Genomic DNA, 26673 nt, shown 5'->3' on the forward strand with positions numbered 1-26673 from the left:
CATTTTGGTTGGCGTATTAAAATCAACTTTCTTTCGATCTTGACTCCTGCTTCCTACTTGTGTCTGAACTACACACCATGGTAGAATACCAGAACCTTAACCAAGACTCAATCATGAAAATGGCTGAGGAACATCTCCTCTCCCTCCGACAGAATGGATGCCCCCTGGAGCGGTTTGTGGAGGAATTTTTAGACTGTTCCCATCTGGTGAGCTGGAGCGATTCTACGCTCAATGCCTACTTTCGGATGGGAGTGGATGATGAGTTATATCAGTTCCTGTCTCCTGGTCATTATAATTTACCCTTACCCGATTTCATTAATTACGTCCTCTGGCTATATTGTTCTGATTTTGTGGTTGAAGTCAAAGTGGACAATACAAACCCTTGTCCAGTCCCATCCATAAAACATTTGGGTGTGCCAGCTCACCCCGAGCCTGCTACCAAACCCTTCACATCCCTTCACGTCGGGACCATCTTATCTGCTCCAGAGTCTGCACCAGTCCTTGACTCCACTCCAGAGTCCACTCCAAAGTCCGTTCCAGTGAGTGATATCTCTAGGTTCCTGAGAGTGGAATTCCAGAGTTCGTTCCAGTGAGTAATGTTCCGGAGTCTGCTCCAGAGAGTGAAATCCCCAAATCTGCTCCAGAGAGTGAAATCCTCGAATCCGCTCCAGAGAGTGAAACCCCCGAATCTGCTCCAGAGATTGAAACCTCCGAGTCCGAAACCCCAGAGTCCGCTCCAGTGAGAGAAATCGTGAGTCCGCTCCAGTGAGAGAAATTCCCCAGTCTGCTCCAGTGAGTGAAATTCCAGAGCCTGCCCTTCCTGTCTGCCCTGGTGGGATCGAAGAGATGGTCCTTAACATTTATATTTGTTATGTTTGTTTCGGCCTCACACATCCACTCACAGGCCGTCCCAGAGCTGCCTGCACCTCCCTGGCTTCCTGTATTGCCGGCACCACCTGGGAGGGGTACCACCTACCCCCTTCTCCAGCCCTTCGTCAGTTTCCTGGGCACCCTCCTAACCCTTTTTTTACGGCACAAGGACGTGCCTTCCAGGAGGGGGATGTACTGTCACCTTTTAAGTTTTGTGTTTTGATCTGTTTCTTCTGCTCTGTTCATGTTTGAGATTCTTTAATCGTTAATCTTCTAGTCTGTTAATTAGTTCAGTTCTCCTCCGTTTTCTCACTGTTTGTTTCTATGGTTACATATTGATTAAGTTCCTCAGTTCAGGTGTGTCTTGTTAGTTTCTCCCTTTGTCTGCTGTGTATATAAGCCCTCAGTTTGAGTAAGTCTTTGTTCAGTTGTTGTTCAGTTGTTGTGTTTTGTTCACATTAGTCGTGTTTAGTTGTTGTGTAGTGATTTCTCATACGTATCCCTGTATTTTGTTTGGCGTATAAAAATATGTTTTCTTTGGATCTTGACTCCTGCTTCTTGCAAGTGTCTGAACTACACAGCGTGACACTGGGCAGCATTTTCAGGCCAGCTGCCACAGGCAGGAAGTGGGAGCAGAGCTTATAGTCTTAATAGACTTGTGCCACCTGTACGCATAATGTATTTTTACGCATGTTAGTTGACATGTAGTTGCAAAGTCATTTACATTCAACAGAATGTTTAAAAGGGACCATCAAAATAAAATGTTACAGAATAAATGTCTAACATGTGTGAAAATAATATCTAATATGTAAAGTGTAGCAAATTAGCTCTAAAGAAATATTAATAATCAATCATAACTTGTTATAATTGATTATGAATATTTGGCTCAGTTAATAGAATTAACTTAATGTAGTAAAATTAATATTACAATCAATCCACCTGTTCGTCCCGTGAACACTCAGTTGTTTATTAATTCTAAGAAATGTTCATTTCCGGGGGAGGGAAATGTCTTTCTAACTGTACAGTACTACTAAGAGCCTGGAGTCAAAATCTAAATCATAAAATAAACTTTGTTGCAAGCAGAGAATCAGAACCAAATACGTATTGTGCACAAGTTTTATTAACTAAATCACAAACATAACTAAACTAAACAATGGTGAGTGACAGAATGGAGCAGGAAATGGAACTATGGAAAATATCCGTTTAAAAATTAAAAGAACCATCAGTTTTTTCAGAGCACCTCATTAAATGTATACTTGCATGGCCTTTGCAGTGGAAACATTTCTTGAAATTCCTGAAGAAGGATTTTGACATTAGTTTCAATCGATTTCTTCGGCGTTGAATGAAGAAAAGCTGGTGAACTTGAGTGGCTTTTTTGACACTGTTCTGGTTGAAGGTTTTCTCTCTCTCCGTGAGTATAGGGACGTCCCGCGTGACGTCACGCCATTTGGAGCAGCCATCTTGACGGAATAGAAAAATGCTAAACCGCTGGTGATAATACAGCTCGTCGCAAAATATTCATCTATTGACCAACCTTTGCGGTGATGATTGAAAAATCCTTCCCCGCTGGCGTCCAAATCAAAGAGTTGCTGACCCATCCGGACTCGTGATACCGATAGCCTGCTAAGCTTTTAACTGTTATTTGCTTTTAATGAAGCTCCGGTATAGCGTGATGGGAAGTGAATAAGGTAGCTGTAAATGTCACCGAACTCAATGTCAGGAAGTTTTTCTACACATTTAATGCCTGTAAAAAGAACTCGTGGTGCTTCATATGGATCTATGATTCCTAATTATTTGATCTTCCTCTTGTATATTTCTTTTTATGATGACCTGACGTGAAGAGTTAGCTGACGGCCGCTGCGCTAATAATAGATAGTGGCCAGTGACCGCGACGCTGAAGTGTGTGAGAACAAATGAATAACATCAGTGCGAACCACGAACATTTATTTATTTGGATTAAATATTTAAATATTACATTTTAATCATTCTGTGTCATTTTTCAATGTCAGTCTTTTCACTATTTACATGTTTATGCCCAAAATGCCATAATATTCAAAGTAGTTGACTGTCGTTCTCCTCTACCCTGTGTTATTGATTAAATAGCCTAACGTTAGTCTATTTAAAATCGTTACAGGCACCTCGCGAGCATTCATTCATTCAACTATTTTAAAAGACTGGAATGAACACCAGCACACACAAGCAATCTTTTTTATAGTCAATTTAATTTAAAAAATGTAACAACAGGTATGAAATGTCAGAAAGAGAAAAAAAACGTAATGGGAAGACGAGCATAGGACTGCTGCAGCTTAGTGGATAAATATATTTAGCCGATTTATTATTAAGATTGCACAGTTGGAAAGAAAATATATTTATAGTAACATTTCAGCAGGCTCAAGATAATTAATAGTATACAGTGACCATTATTCATTATTTTAATCAATTTGCAGCCATAAAACGTGATAATCCGCATTCTCATGTATGTGCGCTTGTGCAATAGTATTCCGTCAAAATGGCTGACACGCGGCTAGGGGTCACGTGACTGGGAGATCCCTATATGGCTGAGCACATGCAGATTGTGGCCTGCCGGCCCTGGGCCGGAGAGGCCACGCAGGCAACCAAGGAGTGAGGAAGTTGGAAGAGTTGATGGTTGCCCATTCAGTGATGGTAAAGTTGCAGTTTTCTTCTGGGTTGGATTGAAGAAAATACAGTCTGACTCTGTTGGGGGAGTGATTGTGAAGGCATAGGAGGCTGTGGTCACGGTGGGGGGTCCCCACAGACATGAACCCGAAGAAGCAGCAGTAGAGGCCAGAAGAAGAGAGAGTTGGTCATTGTGAATTTGTCTCTAAGAAAGCCTGAGAAAAGCCCCACCTCACCGGATTTGCTTGACCAATGAGAAGGGTGGAATTTCCAAGCGGGAAAATTCCTCTGTTGTTGATTTATGGATCTTTGTTTTAAGCGTGCTCATTTTCATGAGCTGGATTGGTTGCTGATGAAGACACTATGAAATATTATTGTAATACTAAAATGTTGCACAGTTATCTACATATCATGTACACAATCATTGCGATCTTCAAAGTATACAATTTATAGAGACCAAACATGGTATAGGTGAGGTTACATTAACTGATGGTTCTATCATAAAATACACAGTATCAAAAAAATTATAGAATTAAAAGACACTACACAAGACAGTAAATCATTCACACAGTGTTCTGGGATGCATGTTCATTTATAGATCAGTTTGTCTATAAATGAAAGTCTGTTTTAAAGGACAATTCCGGTATTTAACACTTTGAGTCTATTTTGTAGTTTGTTTTGGATGAACAAGAGTGTTGGACAAAGAAATTTTGACAATGGTTCCTGTCTCGACTTTTTTACTATTTTAGAATTGCCCATGACCGCTTTAGAATGGGAGTCTATGGCCATGCACAAACATGTGCTTAAAACAACTCTTAACGTTCGTTTTCAAAACTGTTCAACTCACCGAGTGGTTAGTGGTGTTCGTTGACGATTAAAAACAAATATATCGGCGCAATGTATGATTTCAATCCGTTTATTTTTCTATAGTGGAACTATTTTTTCAGATACCTCACAACCGTGTATAAACTTCCGCTCTTCGGCAACTTCCGTTGCTCTGCTCACGCTAGCCTTCTGAGAGACAGAGAACCGAGCGAAAAGACCTAAAAGAATACAACCAAATGTAAACAGCCCCCTTTCCTTTTCTGGTAGCGCAGTAATATCAACGAGCAATGAGTCCTCCAACGGAAATCAACGAACACCACTAACCACTCGGTGAGTTGCACAGTTTTGAAAACGAACGTTAAGGGTTGTTTTAAGGGCATGTTTGTGCATGGCCATAGACTCCCATTCTAAAGCGGTCATGGGCAATTCTAAAATAGTAAAAAAGTCGAGACAGGACCCATTGTCAAAATTTCTTTGTCCACCACTCTTGTTCATCCAAAACAAACTACAAAATAGACTCAAAGTGTTAAATACCGGAATTGTCCTTTAAGGTCTGTTTCTGTCTTCCCTATGGTAATTTTTAACAGCAATAAAACCATCTTATCTGATGGTAGTCATGGTTCTTGCCCTAGCTGGGGGGAAGGGACCATAGATCCCACAGTGAGTTTAAAAGATTATTTGTTAAATATGACACATAATTGTGTCTGATTTTTCTCAGTTGTTACAAAAGTGTTTCCCATTTTACTATGTGATATTATTTCCTTAATCCTTACTTTCCTTCCTGTTGTTACAAATAGCTGTTCAAGACTTAAATATACTGTATTTAATCATATGAAATTCAAAACAAACATTTAATACAAAGCCTTAAACAAGTGAAACATGCATTTCTCTATATGAAAACCAAGACATTTAAATAATTATTGCTAAAATAATTTTCATTTAAAACAAAACAAAACTTATAAACAGCTTATAATAATAACATTATAATACATTATAATAAAAAACTCTATACAACAAATAATCAACTTAAACCTTATCACAAAAATTTACTTTTAAGATCATTTTATCATGGTATTCCTGCTGAAATACCTCCATGTTATCCCTGAAAACGAAATTAATAGGATTCACATGAATAATATCTCTACTGTGACAAATGCAAAAATAATTTATATTCATAAATAATAAATACAAAACCTACAGTGATTTCACCACAAAGGATATTTACACCTCCCAATCTGAAAATAATCAAACTGACCGTAGAAAAAATATTGTACACAAAGTATGACAATGAATTCAAGCTTCGATAATAAAAAGTGAAAGATGTGCACAGTATTATTTTATAATTTTTAGCAGCTAAACACTTAATATATACATTTAGCACACATCATGACAGAAATATTATAGACAACTCACCATATTCCCCATCATGCTTGTCATGCTTTATGTGGGTCTGCAGCTGGATAGAGTATATCTCGGCTTACTGGCTTTATTGCATGGCTTTTTACCAAATAAATAAACATGAAATATTGCTTACAATTAGAATCAAGAATTCCAGAGAGATTGTATAAAAATTTGATATTTGATCATTTTTTAACTGACTTTCAAATTTCAAAATCTATGATTTTCTCTCTAGTGTTTTCATCTATGTGATTGTTCCCATTAGTTCCACTGTTCTCATCAGATGACTGATTGGTGCCTCCACCACATCTGCACCAACTACAACAGAGTCTGTCGCAAATTCCCTCGTGACATGAAGGCCAAATCTACAGGTAATTCAGCTGCCTTCAAATCGTTATAACTGCCACATCATTAAATATTACATTTATTTTAACTTCAAAATGAATATTGAGACATGACATTAAATAAGTAATGGAATAATGGATTTTTGTAAATAATGATTACTGTTTATTTCACGGTATAATGGAATATATTCTTAATATTGTAAAAAATGTATTAATACATTAATTTATATTGTATACACTAAGGGGTCAGTTAAAAAAAAATTGGAAAGAAATTCATTCTTTTATTAAAATAGGATGCATTAAATTGATCAAAATTGACAGTAAAGATTTTTACATTGTTAAATTGTTACATTTCTGTCTGTATTGTGAATGCTGTTCTTTTGAACTTTCCATTCATCAGAGAATCCTAAAAAAAAAATTCATGGTTTACAAAAAATATTAAAAAGCACACCTATCTGTCAGTCACGTCGACGTGGTGTTGATGACTTAGCCTATGTTCTTTTTTATTTTTTTTGCTCATATATGATTCAGATCTGTTTTTCTCATGACAGTGTGAACAGCACAAACCACATGGAATCTATTCAATTTCAATTTGTGCCACTTCCAAATGTGGTACTAAATCAGATAGAGGTCAGATGTTTTGCAATGCGACCGCAGTCTGAACAGTCATAACAGAATTTATGCGACTTTTACATCACTCTAGAGCAACATTCGTCACAATTCTGCACTCACGGGAGTCACTTCAAAGTTTCAGTTCATCTGTATTCATTTCCCGAGGGCATTTTGATTGCAGCATACAAGCATAAGACAATCACCATACAAACGCATAAAATCTTCAGACTAAAGATTACCTAACATTTAAAAACTTAACAGCTGAGGGGATAAATTAATGTCTAAACTTTGTTTTACCAATAGGAGTTCTAAAACGAATACCAGAGGGGAGGAGGTGAAACTCATGGTGCTGGTTTAATTCCATAAACATGAAAATAAAAAATAGGGAAGTAAAATAATTGGGAAGAAGCAGATGAGAATGGCACAGTTTTATCAAAGGCAGGTGTATTGTGTATTGTTGGATGAGTGTATTGTTGTATGAGTCCCACCACTCATTCAACAATATACTCTGTGCTTTTCCCAACATCTGCCTTTTATACAACTGGGCTATACTCATCTGGTTATTCCCAATTATTTTACTTCCCTATTTTTTTTTTTTTCATGTTTATGGAATTAAACCAGCACAGCAATAAAAATAAAAAAAAGGACAAAAACGACTCAATATAGGATCTGTAAAACATACACTTCAATGTTTTATCACATTAAAATACCTTAGTTTCCTCAAGCTTCAGTATTTGGAGAAAAAGACAACTTGTTATCTAAAATGTTGCCCAAATACTGCTCAACACTCTCAACACCCATACCATTGATAATTGTTTGTTTATACTGAACACATTAGATAGATAGATAGATCCTCGAGCCAAAGTCAATGATCATCTCTTGAGTTTTAAGAACATTTATTTGCCCTTTATTTAACCAGATAAAACATAACATTCAAACCAATCATCAAAACTTTTTTTTTTTTTTTACAAAATGTTTATTCCTTTAACAGCTCACTAAGCAAAGATCTAAAAATGTTCATTGACACTAGGGTCTGCAATTTCAGGTCATTTTGTAAAAAGTTCCAATCACTGGGTTAGTCATACCGAAAAGCTTGTTTTCCAAATTCAGTTCGGGCGAGTGGAACTTAGTTTTAGGAATACATTTAGTGTTAAAAAAGCATCCTGAAACCAGGTAACAAAATCATCAACCACAGGACCCTGCATTGAGTCCCCCTCACTCAATAAATTAATAATTACAGAGTCATCTGCAAATTTTATAATATGTCTATTTCCAAAATTACTCTTACAATCATTCGTTTACAAAATAAAAATAAAGGAGAGAGGACACATCCTTGAGGTGACCCGGTAGATGACACCAACCATTCAGAAAGACTATCATTTAACGCTCTGTGTTCTCGGCACAAGGAAATCTAAAATCCATCCCACAATACTAAAATCCAAACTAAATTCATAATTTTTTTAAATACCCGACGTTATCAAGACAGTTGTGAAAGAGTGAAGGACAGTGCCTTTTTTGGCGCTTTTCCACTACACAGTACCAGCTCGCCTCGGCTCGCCTCGACTCGCCTCGGCTCTGTTTGGTTTTCCACTGTGTAAAAGTTGTACCTGTGCCTGCTTCCAGGTACTTTTTTTCATACCACCTCCGGCGAGGTTCTAAGCGAGCTGAGGCGATACTAAAATGTGACGTGAAAACACGGCAGACTGCTGATTGGTCAGAGAGAATCGTCACTATTCACTGCGTCATCATTGCACGCGCCAGACGGAGTATCCTGAATAAAAAACAGCAAAAACAAAAACAAAAAACATCCAAAAACAGCATACACTCGATTTCCTCCATTGTCCTGTGTGTGTGTCTCGTGCGTCTCGCGTAAAAGATTAAGTCACGGCAGTTTCCTGCGGTGTCGCTATGACGACCAGGTACTATTGTGGAGGTACTATCTGCAATGGAAAACGGAGCGAAAAGCGAGCCGAGTCGAGTCGAGCCTCCACTCATTCATATTTGTTCTTCGGAGCCAAGCGAAGTGTATATCTATACCTCATTCCTTTCACCTCGTTTGAGAAGGATTACTGGTGTAACGGCACCAGTCTTTCTCCACGCCTCATACAGATAAGTGCAGAGAGAGCTTCCCCTGGGCGTTTCAGGGATCTAAAAGAGCAAGCTTCCTCAAAAGAGCAAGCACAGACGGAGAGCATCTTTTTAAAGATGTCTTTCCACCAGTGTGTTTCTAGGTGCGGTCGATATCTCTCGTCCTCGGAGGCAACAATCTTTTTCTCACATGTTTGGGTCGCACCAACGCTGAGACAGCGTTCGTAGATGGTTCATGTCTTCACTACGAGAACATGACCATGGCAATGCTGCGATCACAACACTCTTTTCTAGTAAAAGGAGTCACCCCAGCTGCTCCTCGTCCCGGTCCTTCTGCAATGCACAAGGCTGTGCCGGGTAGCGCTCAGGGCGATCTGAGGGCAACAATTGGAGCAGGCCGCCACCTGACAGAATTGTCCTATACTCCCGTCCAGGACCTGTAAATTTACATTGTCTCTAACGGAGAAGGCTTACAGTACCACTAGACAGGCTGCTTCAGCCTTGCTTTCCATGGCCATCAGGCCAAGGCACTTAAAGATCTCTACGAGGGTAGTCCTGAGCTGAGATTGATGCAGGAACTGCGTTTGGCAACCGTTCTTTGCTCTACAAGTGACAGAGGTCATAGTACGGGCTCTTGGCCAGACTATGTCCACTATGGTGGTACAGGAGTGCCATCTCTGTCTGGACCTTGCTGAGATGCGGTATGCTGACAAAATTTGCTTTCTCAACGCCCCATCTCACAGGGTGGCCCCTTCCACGCGGCCCTGTACCCCATCTGCTCTTTGCTGACACCAGCTCCACTGCAGAACGAGCCTACAGCCCTGCCATAGTGTCGAGCTGCCCACAGGAAGGCGACGCAGCCCATTTATCAGGCGAGCACCAAGAACCCGAAGAAGGATTTGAAGCATCCCCGAGACGGGCGACCCAGAGATGAGTGGAGCTGCTCTTTCCCAGGAGGTAGTGAACGCACCACTCCTTCCCTCGGTGAAGGGTGTAGTGGGTTTTTCCCTAAACCCGACTATCTAGCGTCTGCAAATCGACACTTAATAAATAAAATCTAGCGTCTTCAAATCGACACCCATAGCGTCTTCCAATCGACACTTAATAACCTTTATACTCTAGCTCTTGCGTCTTCAGTCAACAACTGGCCGAGTTTCTTACTCTAACTTACTTGCTTCCCTAAACTGACCTGCTGCGCAGCAGTAATAACAGACAGACTTTCAGAAAATATCCCTCAAATGCCTTTATTAACGGCCAGGAGATCTTCTCGAGCAGTTCTCAGGGAATCTCTCCCAAGAAGCAAGGCCGGAGGATCTCAGACAAATTCCATTGAGAATACCACCGTAAAACCCAGATACAACAGTTTTTATAGAATCGAGAAAACAAATAAGACTAACATGTCACCTTCAATATGATTGGTTCAAAAGCCCCAACCTTTTTCCTCTGTCACTGGCACAAGCAAACTCTGTTTTAATGATGACTTCATGTGTTAATCACAAGATTATTTGTGACATCCTGTTCAAATGTTAGATGTTAAATAAGGTTAGATGTTAGAAACATGGTTAGTTTAATTTACAGTTTAAAATTTCTACGACAAGGGCCGGGTGGAGAATACTTTGTTTTGTTTTCTTTTTGTTCCGCAGGTTGTCCAAGTGGCAGCGGTACCCAAATTTTCAAAGAAAGAGCAGTTTCCTCATTCTCAGCTCTGGGCAGCTCTTTGTCTGTTTTCGGGGACAGCAGAAGGGGAAGGCTGTCTCCAAAACAGAGGATGGCCCACTGGATTGTGGATGCCATTGCCTTGGCATACCAGGGCCAAGGCGTGCCGTGCCGTTTAGGAGTGTGTGCACACTCTAAAATAAATGTTGTATCCTCCTGGGCTCTAGCAAACAGCACCTCTCTAACAGACATCTGTACAGCAGCAAGCTGGGCTACACCCAATACCTTCACAAGATTTTACAATATCCGGGTTGAGATAGTTTGGTCATGTGTGCTATTGGGGACGATCAGGTAAGTTATATATAATAGTGCCTTTCCCCTCCCTGAGGTGATCTTTGTCCACGTAAGTTCCCCAGACCTGCAAACCCTGGATGTATCTTACTTTTCAGCAGCCTGCAGTCAAATTCGGCGGAGTTCAATTGCCAGGTACAGTACTCGTGATGCATGGTAATTCCATATGAGGTATCCTCCATGATATGGTTTCCCTGATGGTAAACCTGTGTCTTCCCCAAGGCAGAGCTCTGTCTCTGCTGCCAGTCACTGTGCTAGTAGAAGTTCCTCCCTCTTCAGGTAGGACCTACCGCAGAGACTTCTTTCCATGTTTGGTACTTCCCAATGGGTGAGTCCATGTGATGTATTCTCCACGTTAACATCTCTTTGGGCAGGATGGTGTCTTCGTAGTGTTCTTTTTCATAATGGAAAAGGAAAACTGCCCCAGAGTCTGCACAGCTGTGAATTTTCAAAAAAGAAAAGAAAAAATAGAAAAGGTCAAAAGACCGGCTGCGACCTATTCCCAGCTGAAGCTACCCATTCCCTCTCTGTCCCCATGTGGTATGAAGGACTACACGGCTTACATGGGGCGTTGGGTATGTTACGATGTTGCGAGTGTGCTTCTTACGGCAAGCAGTGGCGGACATCTACACCGCCAAACATTGTAACAGGGTTAAGCTGCTGTGCCGTTTTCCTAATGTCTCCTAGTATCAGTCATCGGCACCACGTTGCAGTGACTCACAGATAGGGAATGGAGGTTACTGTTGTAAACTCCATTTCCTGATGGAGGGAACAAGACGTGGTGTTCCTCCTGCCACAATGCTGAACTGCCTACTGAAATGGCCACGACACTGTCTCGGCTCCTCAACACAAACCTGAATGAGTAGATGTACACCGGGCTCCTTTTATACCCGTATGGCCGGGGAAGTGGCGCAAATTTTCATTAGACTGAAGGTGATTGGGCATGCAAGTATGACCCCTAGAGTCATTCATCAACATTGCGTCTCGTTCTCTCCACGGTTACAACAGAAACCAAAACGTTTTTTAACATGATAGTAATCAGAAATATTTATTGAGTAGCAAATCAGCATATTAGAATGATTTCTGGGGGATCAAGTGACACTGAAGAATTGAGTAATGATGCTGAAAAATCAGCTTTGATCACAGGAATAAATTACATTTTAAAGTATATTAAAGGGGTGGTTGAATATGATTTCACTTTTCTAACTTTAGTTAGTGTGTAATGTTGCTGTTTGAGAATAAACAACATCTGCAAAGTTACAATGCTCAAAGTTCAAAGCAAAGGGAGATATTTGCTTTTAAAGAAATTGTTTTTTAAGGACTACAACAAACGGCTGGTAGAGACTACACCACATTCCTCCTAGGTTAGTGACATCACTTACCCTAAAATTTACATAAACCCCGCTCCCGGAACACAATTTATAGATTATCAAGACAGAATATGCTAATCAATGACTAGAAGATAACTACACAAAAGCTACATAAATTCATCAACTAACCATTCAGATATGTTGTCTACATGTTGTCACTTCTTCTTGAGACTATCTCCATGTTTCTGACTCCGGTTTTAACATAACAGGCTAAAAGTTTTTGAAATTTTCAATGCATGTATGTGTGAGATAAAAGGACACAAGCTGTTGAAGCTCCTCTGTGCTGAGAGCAGAAGCTCATTTGCATTTAAAGGAACAGACACAAAAACGGTGCGTTTTTGCTCACCCTCAAAAAGTGAGAACTTTAACATGCTGTATAAAAATATCTGTGGGGTATTTTGAGCTAAAACTTCACATACACACTCTGGGGACATCAAAGACTTATTTTACATCTTGTGAAAAGGGCATGTCAGTAAGGGCATCCCTTATGTCAGTATTATAATTAGTTCTGCATTAAGCAAGTGTGGCGGTCTCATTCTGTTTTGCAGAAAACCAGGAGCACTTTGAGAAACATCGCTGGCCTCCCGTGTGGTATCTAAAGGAAGAAGATCACTATCAGCGGGCTCGTAAGGAGCGTGAGAAAGAAGATTACTTGTACCAGAAGCGTCAGTGTAAACGCAGGTGGCTCTTTTGGCATATTCCGTCTTCAACTTCTTCTAGTTCTCCGTCTTCTGCTGGTTCCTCTGCAGTCATCTGATTGGCTCTCAGGGTGCACAATCCACCTAACAGCCCTAAATGTGGGATATAAACACACAACAAGGAATGATAGCCTTTTTCAACTCTACAAGATTACCTGTTTTCTGTTGAGCAAAATGCCCAAGCCCTGCTTTTAGCTGCTGAAGAACAAGCAAAAATTATATAGGATGGAGAACGTACGGAAGTCAAAGCAACACAAGGCTTTGACTAAAAGTATCTCTACTTTACTTGTTGGATTTTCATCAAATCAGCTTTGATATCCTCTTATGGCATCATATCCTGCGGTGGTAGAATGCTGCTCAATTACCTGTGTAAAGACAATCTACACATAACCATCAAAAGCTACATATCTTCATCTGTATAGAAAAATACATGGCAGGACTGCACATATTCATAACTTGAATTGTTAATAAGTGCTTTTCTGCTCCAAATGAGAAGAACACACAGGAACATTTTAGAGCAACCAGCAAACATGAAAAACATGAATTTCTCAGTGTTTTGGCAATCTACTTTTAAACCACTTCAACAGACCGACGTTCTCAAGACTCAAATGGTGTCCACTGTTTAACATCTAAAGGTATTACTAATGTGACATTTAAAGATTTATGGTTAGTGGAGGGCCGCGTGGGACTAAAGTCCACAGACATTATTTATGGCATAATGTCAATTACCACTGAAAATAATCGTGGATACTTTAAGGCATTTACCAATGGCCTAAAGGATAGTTTAGGCCTAAAGACAATTGTAGGCCTAAAAGGATAGTTCACCCAAAAATGAAAAATGTGTCATCATTTACTCTTCCTGTGAGTAAGTTGTTCCAAACCTTTCTTTCTTCTGCTGAGCACAAAATATATTTTGAATAATTTTGGTAACCAAACAGTTGATGGGCCCTATAGTATTTTGTTTCCATACTATGGTAGTCAATGGCTACCGTTCAACTGTTTGGTTACCAATATTCTTCAAAATATCTTCTTTTGTGTTCAGTGTACAGTTTGTGTACAAGTTTGGAACAACTTGAGGGCGAGTAAATTATGACAGAATTTCATTTTTAAGTGATCTATCTATACCTTTAAGGTTGTGATGAAACGGAAGTAGAGACAGATATTTTCTTTCCGTATTGTGATCCGAGTGAAATTATTATGCAGAGCGGGGACTTGGTTCTATCCATCGTTTGTTGATTGGATGGAGGCAGATCTGAATGCGAACTTATGAATGCCGTTGTAAGAAAGGAGCGGGTTTTAGTGCACAAAAAATTTGAAAGAAATTAATACTTTTATTCGGCAAGGATGCATTAAATTGATCAAAGGTGACAGTAAAATACATTTATAATGTTACAAAAGATTTCTATTTCAAATAAATGCTGTTCATTTTAACTTTTTATCCATAAAAAAAAAAGTATGGTATCCACAAAAATATTAAGCAGCACAACTGTTTTCATCATTGATAATAAATCATTTTTCTTAAGCAACAAATCAGCATATTAGAATGTTTTCTGAAGGATCATGTGACACTAAAGACTGGAGTAATGATGCTGAAAATTCAGCTTTGATCACAGGAATAAATTACATTTCAAAATATATTAATATGAAAACAGTTATTTAAAATTGTAACAATATTGCACAATTTCCACTGTATTTTTTGATCAAATAAGTGCAGCCTTGGTGAGCATAAGAAACTTCTTTCAAAAACATTAAAAAAAAACGAACTGAAGGTTGTGTATTTTCTGTGGTTATAAACATTATGCCTGTTGATTAGGCTTAACATGCTTTGAACCCATTTTACCACTTTATGTGCTTTTACTCCGGCTCTTCAAGAATGTTCAGGCTGAATGTTACTGGTGCACAACAGACAAATGCTTTAAGACTATTTGTTTTTCCTGCACACTATGATGTATATTCTTCTCTGTTTCCTCTTAATAATTGTAACCTCACATGTTATAAGCTGACAAAAGTGCAAATCGAAACAGGCATTCAAATGATTATGGGCTTACACAAAATCAGCATTTACTGACGTAATGTCATGTATTTGTGCTATCACAAGATGAAGTTCAGGTTTACATCAAGATTGCCTCCTGAAAGCTGCATTTTTGTCTCGATAACAATATTCTGGAAAACAGCAACAACCTGTAATATTATATATATAACCAGACACTTCAAAACAGGATCCCAGGTGAACAGTCACGCTGGGTTTCTCTACAGGGAATCTAAAGAGTGCCTCAACACTAATATTCAAAGTGTGGGCACTAGCTGCTGTCTTTACCAAAGTAAGCTCACATTTGCTTCATAAGGTGGATGGTATCAATCCACACACAGAAACACAGTTTTAAATGTTTCCAAATAGCTTTTGGATGAGTTTCACGGGCAGGCCCGTGACCATCCCATGATGCATCACAGCATGTTACATTTAAGTAGTTGCAGAGTGTTTCCTACATCTGCTTTATTTCAGCATCCCATTCTAGGGGACACTTTAGGGTCTTTAAATATTAATATAATTAGTAGTGACTTATACAACAAAGTAGGTATTTATACAACTATTCTAATACTATAATATACTAAGGAAAAAATGACAGAAAAGTTCCAATTGAATAATGCAATGCAAGGCAGTTTTACAATTCACATTTACATAACTATGGTGCATTACCTCCCGATAGGAGAGGAAATTCACAAGCATGGTTCATATAGACTTAAACCCTTTGCGATTTGAATGTTTCTGATCTAGCACATGCCATAGTTATAGAAGCGAAAAGCACCTTACATATAGAATGACTTATAATAAGGAAATGCAGTAGTTTTTATAGCACCAGATGACTTTACAGTGAAAAAAGGGATAATTAATCACCCTACGGAGAGTAAAAGGCAATCTGCTATGCACTTTCTGCAGTTGTAAACAAATTAATATTAGAGAATGTTTTTCTGCTTTAATAAGAGCTGACCTGCACGTGCAAGGCTGTTGTTGCTGGCATCAAGGGAATGTTGAGGGAAACTGTTTTAATTTAGACACCCAAAAATATGTATATGCTGTGCTTTGAATGTAGATCCAGAATGATAATGATTGAGTTCCTTCCATTATAATACACATGATGAACTGTTAATTCCTCTGGTGGAGGCAAGCGGAGACTTTACAGAATCTTACTAAGTATTTGTAATAGCACTCAGGAACATTTGCTGACTCTTGTCATTAACATACAAAGATCAAGTGTGAAGAGGTTTGATCTGAAAGTGATTCAAGGAATTTGAAAGTGATTTTGGAAATGGATGAATTTAAGGATGGATAACTTAAACATGCATCAGTCTGAAGTCTACCAATCATCCTATAAGAGTCAAGTGAGTGTGGTGTACATTTCTACAATTCACAGACAATCACAAAAGCCTGTTGTTAGCATATGATACTGAGTTTATTTTATTTGAGTTATAACTATAGAGCCTATACAGTTATGTAACACTATTATATAAATCAAAGTGAGAGCGATGATTTGAATGTACTGAGATATGACACACTGAAAGAAATTATTCGTTGAAATTAATTAAAAAATGTATCGTAAGTGGTTGCATTCAATTGATTTTATCTACATTTAAACAAATGAATTAAGTTGAACTTAATCAATTTTAGTTCAACTTAATGCATTTGTTTAAATGTAGATAATATCAATTGAATGCAACCACTTACGATACATTTTTTTGATTAATTTCAACGAATAATTTTTTTCAGTGCGGGTATCATGTGCTATAAGCTACATTTTCATCTTCCCAGAATTTATTGCTCAGAGTTTGCTCTTTCAGGCATTATGGAGTTATGACCATAGTTTTGATGGTCTAGGGGTATGATTCTCACTTTGGGTGCGAGAGGTCGCGGGTTCATATCCCGGACGAGCCCCCATTGTTACGTCATCCCCTTCAGTCTAGGGGTAAATAGGGAATGACGAACAATAAATGTGTTGAGAAACCTTGAGGATCTTCAACTCTCCAGCCCTAGACGCATTTAAATATCAACTCAAATATCTCAGATGTTTCTCCCAGGATTTCTCAGCAGAAATGATATCAGATGAAAATACAGAGGAAAAATCAGAGAAGCCAGAACCTTAAGCAAAAGCCTGCATTCAATCTTACTGTCTAAGTCTAAGAGAATCAACTGAGATCCTTCTGTTGATTTTTCTTACTTGTGGGTTTTTAACCATCCCAGATTCATTCAATTCAGATTGTAGACACTCTCTGCGGGCAACATAAGGTTGTAAGGACATCAGGTAAGAAGTAAGAAACTCTGAACATTGTGTTCTGTTGCTGCAGAGAAGATACCCCATGCCTTAATGTAAAGTACACAAGGAGAGACGTATTTGAAATGTAATGCTATCCTTTATGTACTATATGTGTTGTACACCAAATAGGTGCATAATATGTCAAATCTCTCATGTTGTTTGTTTGATAAAGATGGTTTATTCGTCTACTTTACTAGCCCATTATTACCTTGTGATTTCTCTGTATTGTCTTGGTGTTATGTGATCGTGTTATCATACATGTGAACGTGTTATCAAACTGCTTCCATTTACAGATGAAGAATGATGAATACAGTGATACAATGTGTGTGCTAAAATGAAAAATGATTGGTGTGGTTGACATTTTTAAAACTTGACTACCTTGTCATGCTCCGTGCAACGTTGTAGTCCGCTATATGAACAGTAAAAATACTTTTTTTTTCTTCTCTTGGGGACAACTGTGCACTATGCAGCATAATATACTGTGTACTGTATAGTACCCTTTAATGTAATCATGCACTTCCAATAAGCGTTTGCCACTGATGCATGTATTTTTTATTTTAATCTTGGATAAGATACATGATCATGGGTTAAAGCAGAAAAAAAGGCTACTGTGCTTAATTTAAGATGAAATCATTACAAATAATTGCTTTAAATCCTATTTTAATGAGCTCTAGTGCCACCATTGCAAAGAAGCACAAACCAGAGTGTCAGCAGCACCAGATGTTGTTTTTGCTGCACAGTTACAACAATGTAGGGCCAGTGCAGCAAAGAAGCCAAGAAAGCCTTGAAATCAAATGATTGAATGAAAAACTTGAATGTTTATCAGTATTTGTATGGGAAACAGGCATCATTTCCACTAGTTGGTATTGGGGAGGGGGGGAGTTTGTATTTTCAGGAAACCTGCAGCATGTGTTCATGAAATGTGTAAATAGTGTTTAATAAACACAATCTAGCAGTTTGCATTTTGTATTTATTTATTTGTTTGTTTTGTCCCCATAAGTTTGGTTCAATTTTCACTACGTGGTAAATTAGTCTGGGAATTCTTCCACTTAACCTATGAGGTCCATAAAATGAAAGTTAATTTATATAATGTAATACAGCCTACAATAAATGAATAATTAATTTACGCCAACATGCTCCCTCATAGTCCACGTTCCTTGCAGGCACATATTGCTCAATCATCGGCTCATTATGAATCGGACGTTTTCAAAAGAGATGCTTGACTCGAGAACCATTCTGATCGATTCAGCCCGATACGTGAACAATTTCATTGCAAAAAAAAAAAAAAAAAAAATGTTTGCTTTTCTTACTTAGTGTTTTTGTCTTGTTTCCAGTCCAAATATCTAACAATTCCTAAAGCATTTAGGAAGATAAGGCATTAGATATTAGGCCTATATTGTCTTCAAAAAAAAAAAAAAAAAAAAAAAAAAAATCAAAATTATCTGCCAGTGGGGTAAGAATTTAAAAAAAAAAGTCAATTTAGATTTTTCCCTTGAAAACAAGATATACTATCTTATGTCATTTAATTGTCTACTAAATGCATCTTGATTTAATAATTTTTAGATATTTGAACTGGAAACAGGACAAAAACACTAAGTAAGAAAAGCATTGTTTGCAGTGTTCGGCTTTCAAATGTTACTTTCAGCAGGCTATATCATTTTCACTAAAGAGACATGGCAGATGTTGTTAGAGGAACAGACACCTGTTACCATGTGGCACTAATACCTACCTGTCGTCTAAAAAATATATAAGTAAGCACTGCCACCCCAAAAACAAATAAAAAAAATAAGAAAATGACTGACGCATCTATAGACCAATAAGGTGTCAGCCAATAACAGTGGAAACCAATGGTAGTTAAGAGTGGGCGGTTCTAATGTGTTTCTCAATTTAACTTTGTAACGTAATATTACCGTACTATTTTAGTCGACGACTAGACTTGTTTGAAGGTCTAGTTAAACCTCAGCTGCGAACATCTCAAAGTTTGTCGAGAATTACAGGTAAATGATACAGAAATGATGAACGTTATCAAAGAATTAATGTTTTTTTTTGTCAAAAAAACTAAACATATATATATGGTATAGACTACGTATATTAGGCTATAGATTTCCTCTCACATAATGTATTAACATTGCACTTAAAGTATGTTTTACATGCATGAAAGAGAGTGAAATAAGTTATTAACTCTCACCCACGTTTCTATTGAAGGCTCGGTGAAAAATGCATTTATTTTGCACGTCGCTTGTTTTGTGCGTCCTCTCAGCGTGTCACATGACCACATCCACCTGTGACGAGCTCTTGTCTTCAGAAGATGCTGAATTCTGCAAGTAAGACTTCACAATGCTGTCATTCTGTCCAGATATTCTCTGATCATTGTATTTTGTTTGCTTAGTCAGAAGTGAATGTCAGTTCCACTATATAACAACTTGCTAGATTTTCTACTAAAACATTCCTTGTTTTCAGAAATATAAATAAATAAATGATTGTCAAGTCTTTTTATCAAGCTGCATTCTATCAGAATTATATTTCTCTTAATACCAAAATATAGTAGTGACTAAATCTGATAATAATTATAATCTGATAATATTAATTAGGCTTACTTAGCTATACTTTGGAGACACATTTGCCTTAAGAAGTTAGCTAAATCTGTCAAAACAATGCTAACTAGCGCTTTGGGTTTGAGAAAAGCACAGTATAAACAAAATGCTTTATTATTAGTATTATTAGTAGGTATTAAGTAAATGTGTGTGTACCTCGTTGCTCCAAGAGGACTGTAACTATAATAATTATTTTGTAAATTGTTATAGATAAAAGCATCTGGGTAAAGGCAGTTGCTGTTTACTGAATACACACACACACACACACACACACACACACACACACACACACACACACACACACACACACACACACACACACACACACACACATATATATATATAACTAGGAATCATTATGTTTATATTTAACATTAATTACATGGTCTATATGGACATATGTTCTGTATATGCACTATTATATAGATAACAGATGAAAAAATGAAAGACATACATTTTGACCCATATGTACTGTAAACTATGGGTTAATACAAACCTCTTTTTAATATAGCAACTATTTGTACTAAGTGCAAATAGAGATAGATGCTATTTACACTACAAGTGAAAAAAGCATATTTTCTTAGCGATAGCTGCTATTTACACATAGTTTAAATAGCAAAATATTCTATTTACACTGAAAATAGCAGCATTTTCTTAGCGATGCTGTTTACACAAAGTGAAAATACAGATAGATTGTATTTACATTGAAAAAATAGTAGTATTTTATTTGCAATAAGTGCAAATAGTAGTTAGATGCTATTTATACTTATAAATAGTGGCAGATAATATTTGTACCTCAGTGTTTTTGTACATTACATGGTATGCAATAATAACATAGAGTGTAAATGATTATATTTATAAAAATTATTAAATTGATGCTGCCTTGTTAAGACAATAAAGCCCTCCCTAACCGTAATCGATAAACACTTTATTATTAAACACACATTAGACACTTTATTTCCACTTTTCGAATATTTTCTTCGTTTTTGTTGAAAATAAATGCCTTTCCGATATGATAAGTGATGGGAATAGGGAGTAGAGCGAGTTCAGCAAAGGGTGGATTCGAACTCGGGTCGATTTGCGTCAAAACTTTCTGCCACGCGCTGTAATTTTGTCTGGCCCAATCAGACATCAGTGGGCGGAGTTAGTGTAAATTAGATTATTTGCACTTAGTGTAAATAGACACTCGGTTAGTTAATACGATCGAAACATCCTGAATGTTTGATTAAAATACTGTGGAAATAATTGCAAAAAGGAAAACTTATATGCATGTAAATTCCTTTTGATGTCTTACATAGGCATTTTTATCCTGCTGGGATTGGTTCATTAAAATTCCAATAGGAATCCTTAACAAATGTCTTCCTTTAGGAGTTTTGGACTAGGGTTAATCTCCAAACCGCATTTCCTTAGATGAACTGATTTGAGAAGTCTGGCTTGTAGGCCGGTGTGGGATGTGTAGGACTCCCTCAGAGCTCTGAGTCATGGATGCTTAAGCAGCCGGTCCCACTCGAAACCCACACACCAAGCCTTACAAACCTAACAACTTACTCACTAGTTCAACTTTTACTGACATCATGGGCTATTCACAGCTTATGTTAGGGTTTTATGACCTATAGGAAACCATAAACTGTTCATTGAATAATGATGGAGTGTTATAGACTGGTTAAATTATTCATTCCTGTATTTTTTACTCTTTAGGGGAGAGTTAAAGCTGATTTACCCAGATCTGGTTATTGACAAGTGCTGGATCATCCCTCAGAGGATCAGGGAGAAGATCAGCAAGGAGTGGGGATCACCTCAAGTACAGATGCCAGGTGCTGATGAGGTAAGAGAAATTCACTCCGTACCTTAATGCTTTTACTCACCCAGTCAGTTAGTGTTCATTGGTTTAGCCTTTAACCAGTGATTAGTAATGGCTAAAGTGCAAGTCCTCTGCCAGGCTAGAATGTGTGTAGTATTTTTGGATGTTACAACACTTTCTCCTATCCTGGTTTTAAGTTTTACTTCTGTAAATCAAACTTATGCTAATTAAATGGTTCTTCTCCACTCTATCTGCTATTTTAATATTTAGGGAGTTTCTTTTAAAATGCTTGTTGTGTCCTACATGTCCTACTGGTGTGTTGTTGTCATGTTATGTCTCCAGAAGATGGCGCAAGTGTTCCATAACTGAGGCATATCTGTGCTGAAATTAATTCATGTTACAGAGACAAAACTGTTATCGAAAGCACATGGACAACTTTACTGACCTCATGTGATCACTTTTGATGCCTTAAAGTTTGTCTTCAGGCATTTATGTTGTTTATATAAATGATGTTCATTTTAATGAAGGTTTTCAGAGATCTGTTTTCTTAATTAAAGTCCGTAAATGTAAATGTATCAATGCTGCAGTGCTACACACACACACACACACACACACACACACACACACACACACACACACACACACACACACACACACACACACACACACACACACACACACACACACACACACACACACACACACACACACACACACACACACACACACACACTTATATATATATATATACAGTAAATAAATAAATAAATATAAAAACATATATACATACACACATATATTATATATACAAACTTTTATTTCAGATCGATTATATATCTATATATAAAATTCTAATATAAGAAAGATATATATATATATATATAAATAAAATGTACATTTTGAATGATCATTACTTTTAGTTTTTAAAACGAACTCATGATCAGTTGTAGTGTATGTGTTCAGTCTATATGAATACATTTTTAATAGCCCTCCTGATTGTATTACTTTATATATATATATATATTTGCATCAGCATAATTAGATTGCAATTACTTAATATTAAGTAATATTTGCATTTGGATCTTTTGGTTTGTCCTAATATCCTTCTTCACAATTAAACTTTAGAATAGCTTTCCTATAAAATCAAGCAAGCTCATATTTAATCAAACTACTCTAATATTAATAATAATAATAATAATATGGGTCTTTATCTTTAGAAGTTTACATTTACAGCTATTTTATGCAAATACATTCTGTTAAAAAATAATTAATAAACTTTATTTTAAAATGAATAAATATTATTTAATCAAATGTTTTCATGTTCCTCCTTTTACAGTTCAAATGTACTCAAGAGCGTCTTTTAAACGCCACTGTTTCAGATATAGTAAGAGACAAAGACTCAGTACGATGAAAGAGCCGTTTGACAGCTGCTATGTCAGGCAAACTTTGTCTGCCTCACAGCGAATCGTTCTGGTAAACTTGAAATAGAATCAACTGTAGTGGAGAAAAGCAGTAAAGTACCACGGCGCATCTGTAAATTGGAAAGCCGCTTCAATTTTAGGAGCTAGTTTATAAATTCCATAGCTAAGCAGTCTGGCTGGAAGATGATCTATCGCCCTCACGTCTCCCAAACCCCAATTGATGTATGGTCGTATTATCTATTATGCTGTCCTACATGATTCTCTTTTATTGCTGGACTTGGTGTCAGACAGCAAAACGGATTACACATGAGATCAAATCAATACCAACTTTATTTACCGGCCTTTCAAACGTAATTCCCCCTTTTGTGGTTCGGTCTCTGATAAAAACATATGGTAGCTGGAGGTCTGTGCCGCGAATATGAGAGGGCTTCAGAGACAGTACGTGTCAGTCCTCGTTCGGCAGTCGCTCTCTCTCTCTCTCTCTCTCTCTCTCTCTCTCTCTCTCTCTCTCTCTCTCTCTCTCTCTCTCTCTCTCCGCCCCCTTGACCCTGCCAATCGACACTTCATCACCACGGAAATGAGAGGCCAAGTGGCGACGCAGCGGTCACTGGTTGTCGCTTTACCCCCGTGGTGACACCCACCTCATTACCCTGCTGAAGGCATGCTGGGTAATTGAAACAGAGCGAAATGGGCAGCGGTCCAGCATGTCCGCCTCTCAATGGGCTTTCATTACCCAAAACAAAAGCAAAGGGTCACACTAAACAACAGATTTCCCTCCGTCAGTCCTCAAGTAATGACTCAACCCTCAGCTTGACTTGAACTTGATTTTCACCCGAACAACCATAATGCTTTTGTGCTATTGCAGTCGAAATGTCTTCAAAAGTCATAACGGCTTCATCAAAGTAAAGCGTTTGAGTGAACGCTTTAGCATTTGCATACGGTGCAGTCTGGAGGGAGAACGGCCTTTGAAATCTCATCGTTTGTAGTTGAGATTGTACTATTGTTTGCTTCACTTACTAAGATTTTTTTATGTCTAGCTCTGTTGCTATCAGGAACGTTGTTGACAGTCACCTGAACACTGTCTAAAGTGCTCGTAAATTCAAATTATTTTAATCTCAGGCCATTATGGAGATAATTGCATCTTTGTCTGGCACTTGCAGCATCAAAAATAGTTTGTTTACGGTAATGGTTGATGAACTTGGACTGTTTTAGCACATCTTGTTTTTACGCTAAATTTGGCAACACATTTTATAATGATCTAGCATAGCTGTTACAAAAGCAGCCATAAATCTGATATAAAAAAATACCTTTAGGCTGCAAACAAATTAAATAATGCATTAATTGCATCAAAATTTTGACGCTTCAAGGAGTTCATAAAGAGATTGTCAAAGAAAAGAGAGGTAACGCATTATTAAGTGTCCTTGTTACACATGTTACATGTAGGTACTGTAGTAATAATAATAAATTATGCATAATTTCATGCAACTGACCCTAAACCACACCCTAACCCTATAGTAAGTACATAAAGTCCTGATTTCACAGTTAGGGCTTAGATTAAGCCAGGATTAGGATTTAGTTCAATTATGATATTTAAGTATAAATCATATTTTATAAACATGCCTTAAAAAAAAAACACATTACTGATGTGCATCTTAAGACAAAACAATGGCACTGACATATTTTAAGATATCCGAGTGCAAGTAGCTTTCAGTTTAGTCTGGGACTAACTTAAGCCTTGTCTGTGAAACCGGGGGAAGTTCATTATTACTCAGTACTTAAACTGTAACACGGACACCTTAAAATAAAGCGTAACCGAAAGTGATGATCACTTTGCATGTGAACTATCCCTTTAAACCTGACCTTATTAGGACGAGTTTATCAGGCAATAATGCTAGAGCAAAAAAATGCAGCAGATTTCCCCTTTAAACCGTGAAGTAATCTTCATGAAAGGCCTTGCACGTCAGTGTGCTTTCATATCAATTCATTATTTTAGCTGCCAGTATAGCCTGTTAAACTGTTAGAACTGTTACACGGCCCTATTTGAATGATTATTGTTATCAGATTTTTATCTCACACATGCACAAAGGAAAGTTCAATTGTATTTCATCAATGGTCTTTTATAAATGGGATTCATCATGTATGGAATATTCTTTGGTTTCTCTTGTGATGAGACCACATGTTCTCAGTTTGGAGAACAGACCATTGGCAGCAGTCTATGTACCAACACTTGTGTTGTAACGCTTGTGCCATTTTCCAAGACCCACAAATATCCTCGATTCATGTACATCATCAAAATGATATCTTATCTTTTGCTCCTTTCCACAATTTATATGTATGATATGATTTGAGATCTTGGCTTTGTGTACTGTATAACATCCATATGAACTTATTCTGCATGATCATATTCTACATCCCTTAATCCTACCCAATACCTAAACTTAACAACTATTAATAAGCAGTAATTAGGAGTTTACTGAGGCAAAAGTCGTAGGTAATATTTAGTTGATAGTGAGAATTGGAGCCTAAACTAAAGTGTGACCAAATTTGCTATAGTGATAGTTATTTTATGGGATGGCTAGTACTATATACTTATACAGTTTTGACCTTGTTTGTAAAGCTCCAATCTATGTTTTTATATGAGATATCAAATCAGGTCCTGAAGAAAAGTTACTTAACGCCATATGCAACGACAAAGTTTCCAATTGATCTGTTTTCACTCAGCACTTGATGAACTCACAGCCAATCAGAACAAATCTGATGTTTAATGTAAAGGTATGAAGAGCAGGATTTTTGACCAGTGACATTTCGAGGTGGGCGGGGCTACCCAGTGCAAAGCCTCAGAAATAGAAACCAAATGATTAAAAATGTTTCAGTTTCTCATCAATGTATTGAAAAAATAGTTAACTATTTCATTTTGGAAATAATCCCTGATGCCATTCCAATATCTAGTAATTTAGACAGGATGATCATTTAATAAATGCTAACATTGGCCTATACAAATATGGTCACGGATATATCACATATTTTTAGCTTAAAAGCATCTGCAAGGATACGTTTGACATCTGCAACATGCTCTTAAAGATATCTGGAGTGTAGATGTTTATTTGAAGATGTGCATAATCTTGTGTTCTGGATGAACGTGCGATCTGGCACACGTTATTTGCTGATCGAGAAGCATTCCGCGTCACATCGGCGTTCAAGCATATTTCAGAACTTCTCAACTCCATCCATTTCCTTAAGGTCTTATCGGGTGGTATTCTAGGACGTGACTTCTCCCCCCCCCCCCCCCCAAAAAAAAGAAATCACGTTAACTTTTTAGGCTGTCGCTCCCCGCAGCTGTCGAAAGTCTCTTTGGCATAGGAAAGCAGCGCCTGTGGTTCATATGGGGACTTCTACTGTTTTATTCGGTGCTTAAGAAAGATGAGCATGAGGTTTCTAAACCATTACAGTGATTAGAAAGCGCCTGGATGTGATCTCCTGAGCTAGCTTACTGCGCCGCTAATATCTCTTTTTCTCTCGCTCTCTCTGTGAGAGTGATTTTGTACGCTGTGCTTAAAACCGTGCGTGGGGGCGTCAAGAGAGGATTTCAATGTGAACCATCCCTCCCTACTTCCTGCTTTTTTTGGCTTATTTCGGCGAAGCTCTCTGTTCTTTTCTGTGAGCTGCCTGTAATGACGACAGGGGCGGCATCTTCATCG

The 26673-nt window shown here is 37.7% G+C and overlaps 3 protein-coding genes across 5 annotated transcripts in view; all 3 read left to right on the forward strand.

The window, feature by feature from the left end:
* rhobtb2a (Rho related BTB domain containing 2a) overlaps positions 1 to 18117 on the forward strand; it is a 51069-nt gene extending 32952 nt beyond the window's left edge. For 2 of the 3 annotated variants that reach the window (XM_082188704.1, XM_082188705.1), the window contains exons 9-10: positions 5996 to 6101; positions 12700 to 18117. In XM_082188704.1, coding sequence (XP_082044830.1) covers positions 5996 to 6101; positions 12700 to 12908 — 315 coding nt within the window. In that variant the 3' untranslated portion in view covers positions 12909 to 18117. Of the gene's footprint in view, positions 1 to 5995; positions 6102 to 12699 lie in introns of those variants that run through there. The other variant, XM_082188706.1, reaches the window with a different exon arrangement.
* LOC309512953 (uncharacterized protein) overlaps positions 1 to 26673 on the forward strand; it is a 176581-nt gene that overhangs the window by 98898 nt on the left and 51010 nt on the right. The gene's annotated exons all lie outside the window — the stretch shown is intronic.
* Positions 18993 to 26673, forward strand: part of pebp4 (phosphatidylethanolamine binding protein 4) — a 129881-nt gene continuing 122200 nt past the window's right edge. Inside the window, exons 1-3 of the mRNA XM_082188832.1 lie at positions 18993 to 19156; positions 19365 to 19483; positions 21452 to 21578. Coding sequence (XP_082044958.1) covers positions 19377 to 19483; positions 21452 to 21578 — 234 coding nt within the window. The 5' untranslated portion in view covers positions 18993 to 19156; positions 19365 to 19376. The remainder of the gene's footprint in view (positions 19157 to 19364; positions 19484 to 21451; positions 21579 to 26673) is intronic.

The sequence above is a fragment of the Leuciscus leuciscus genome (genome assembly GCF_965113295.1).
Source record: "Leuciscus leuciscus genome assembly, chromosome: 13".
In the NCBI taxonomy this organism is placed as follows: Eukaryota; Metazoa; Chordata; class Actinopteri; order Cypriniformes; family Leuciscidae; genus Leuciscus; species Leuciscus leuciscus.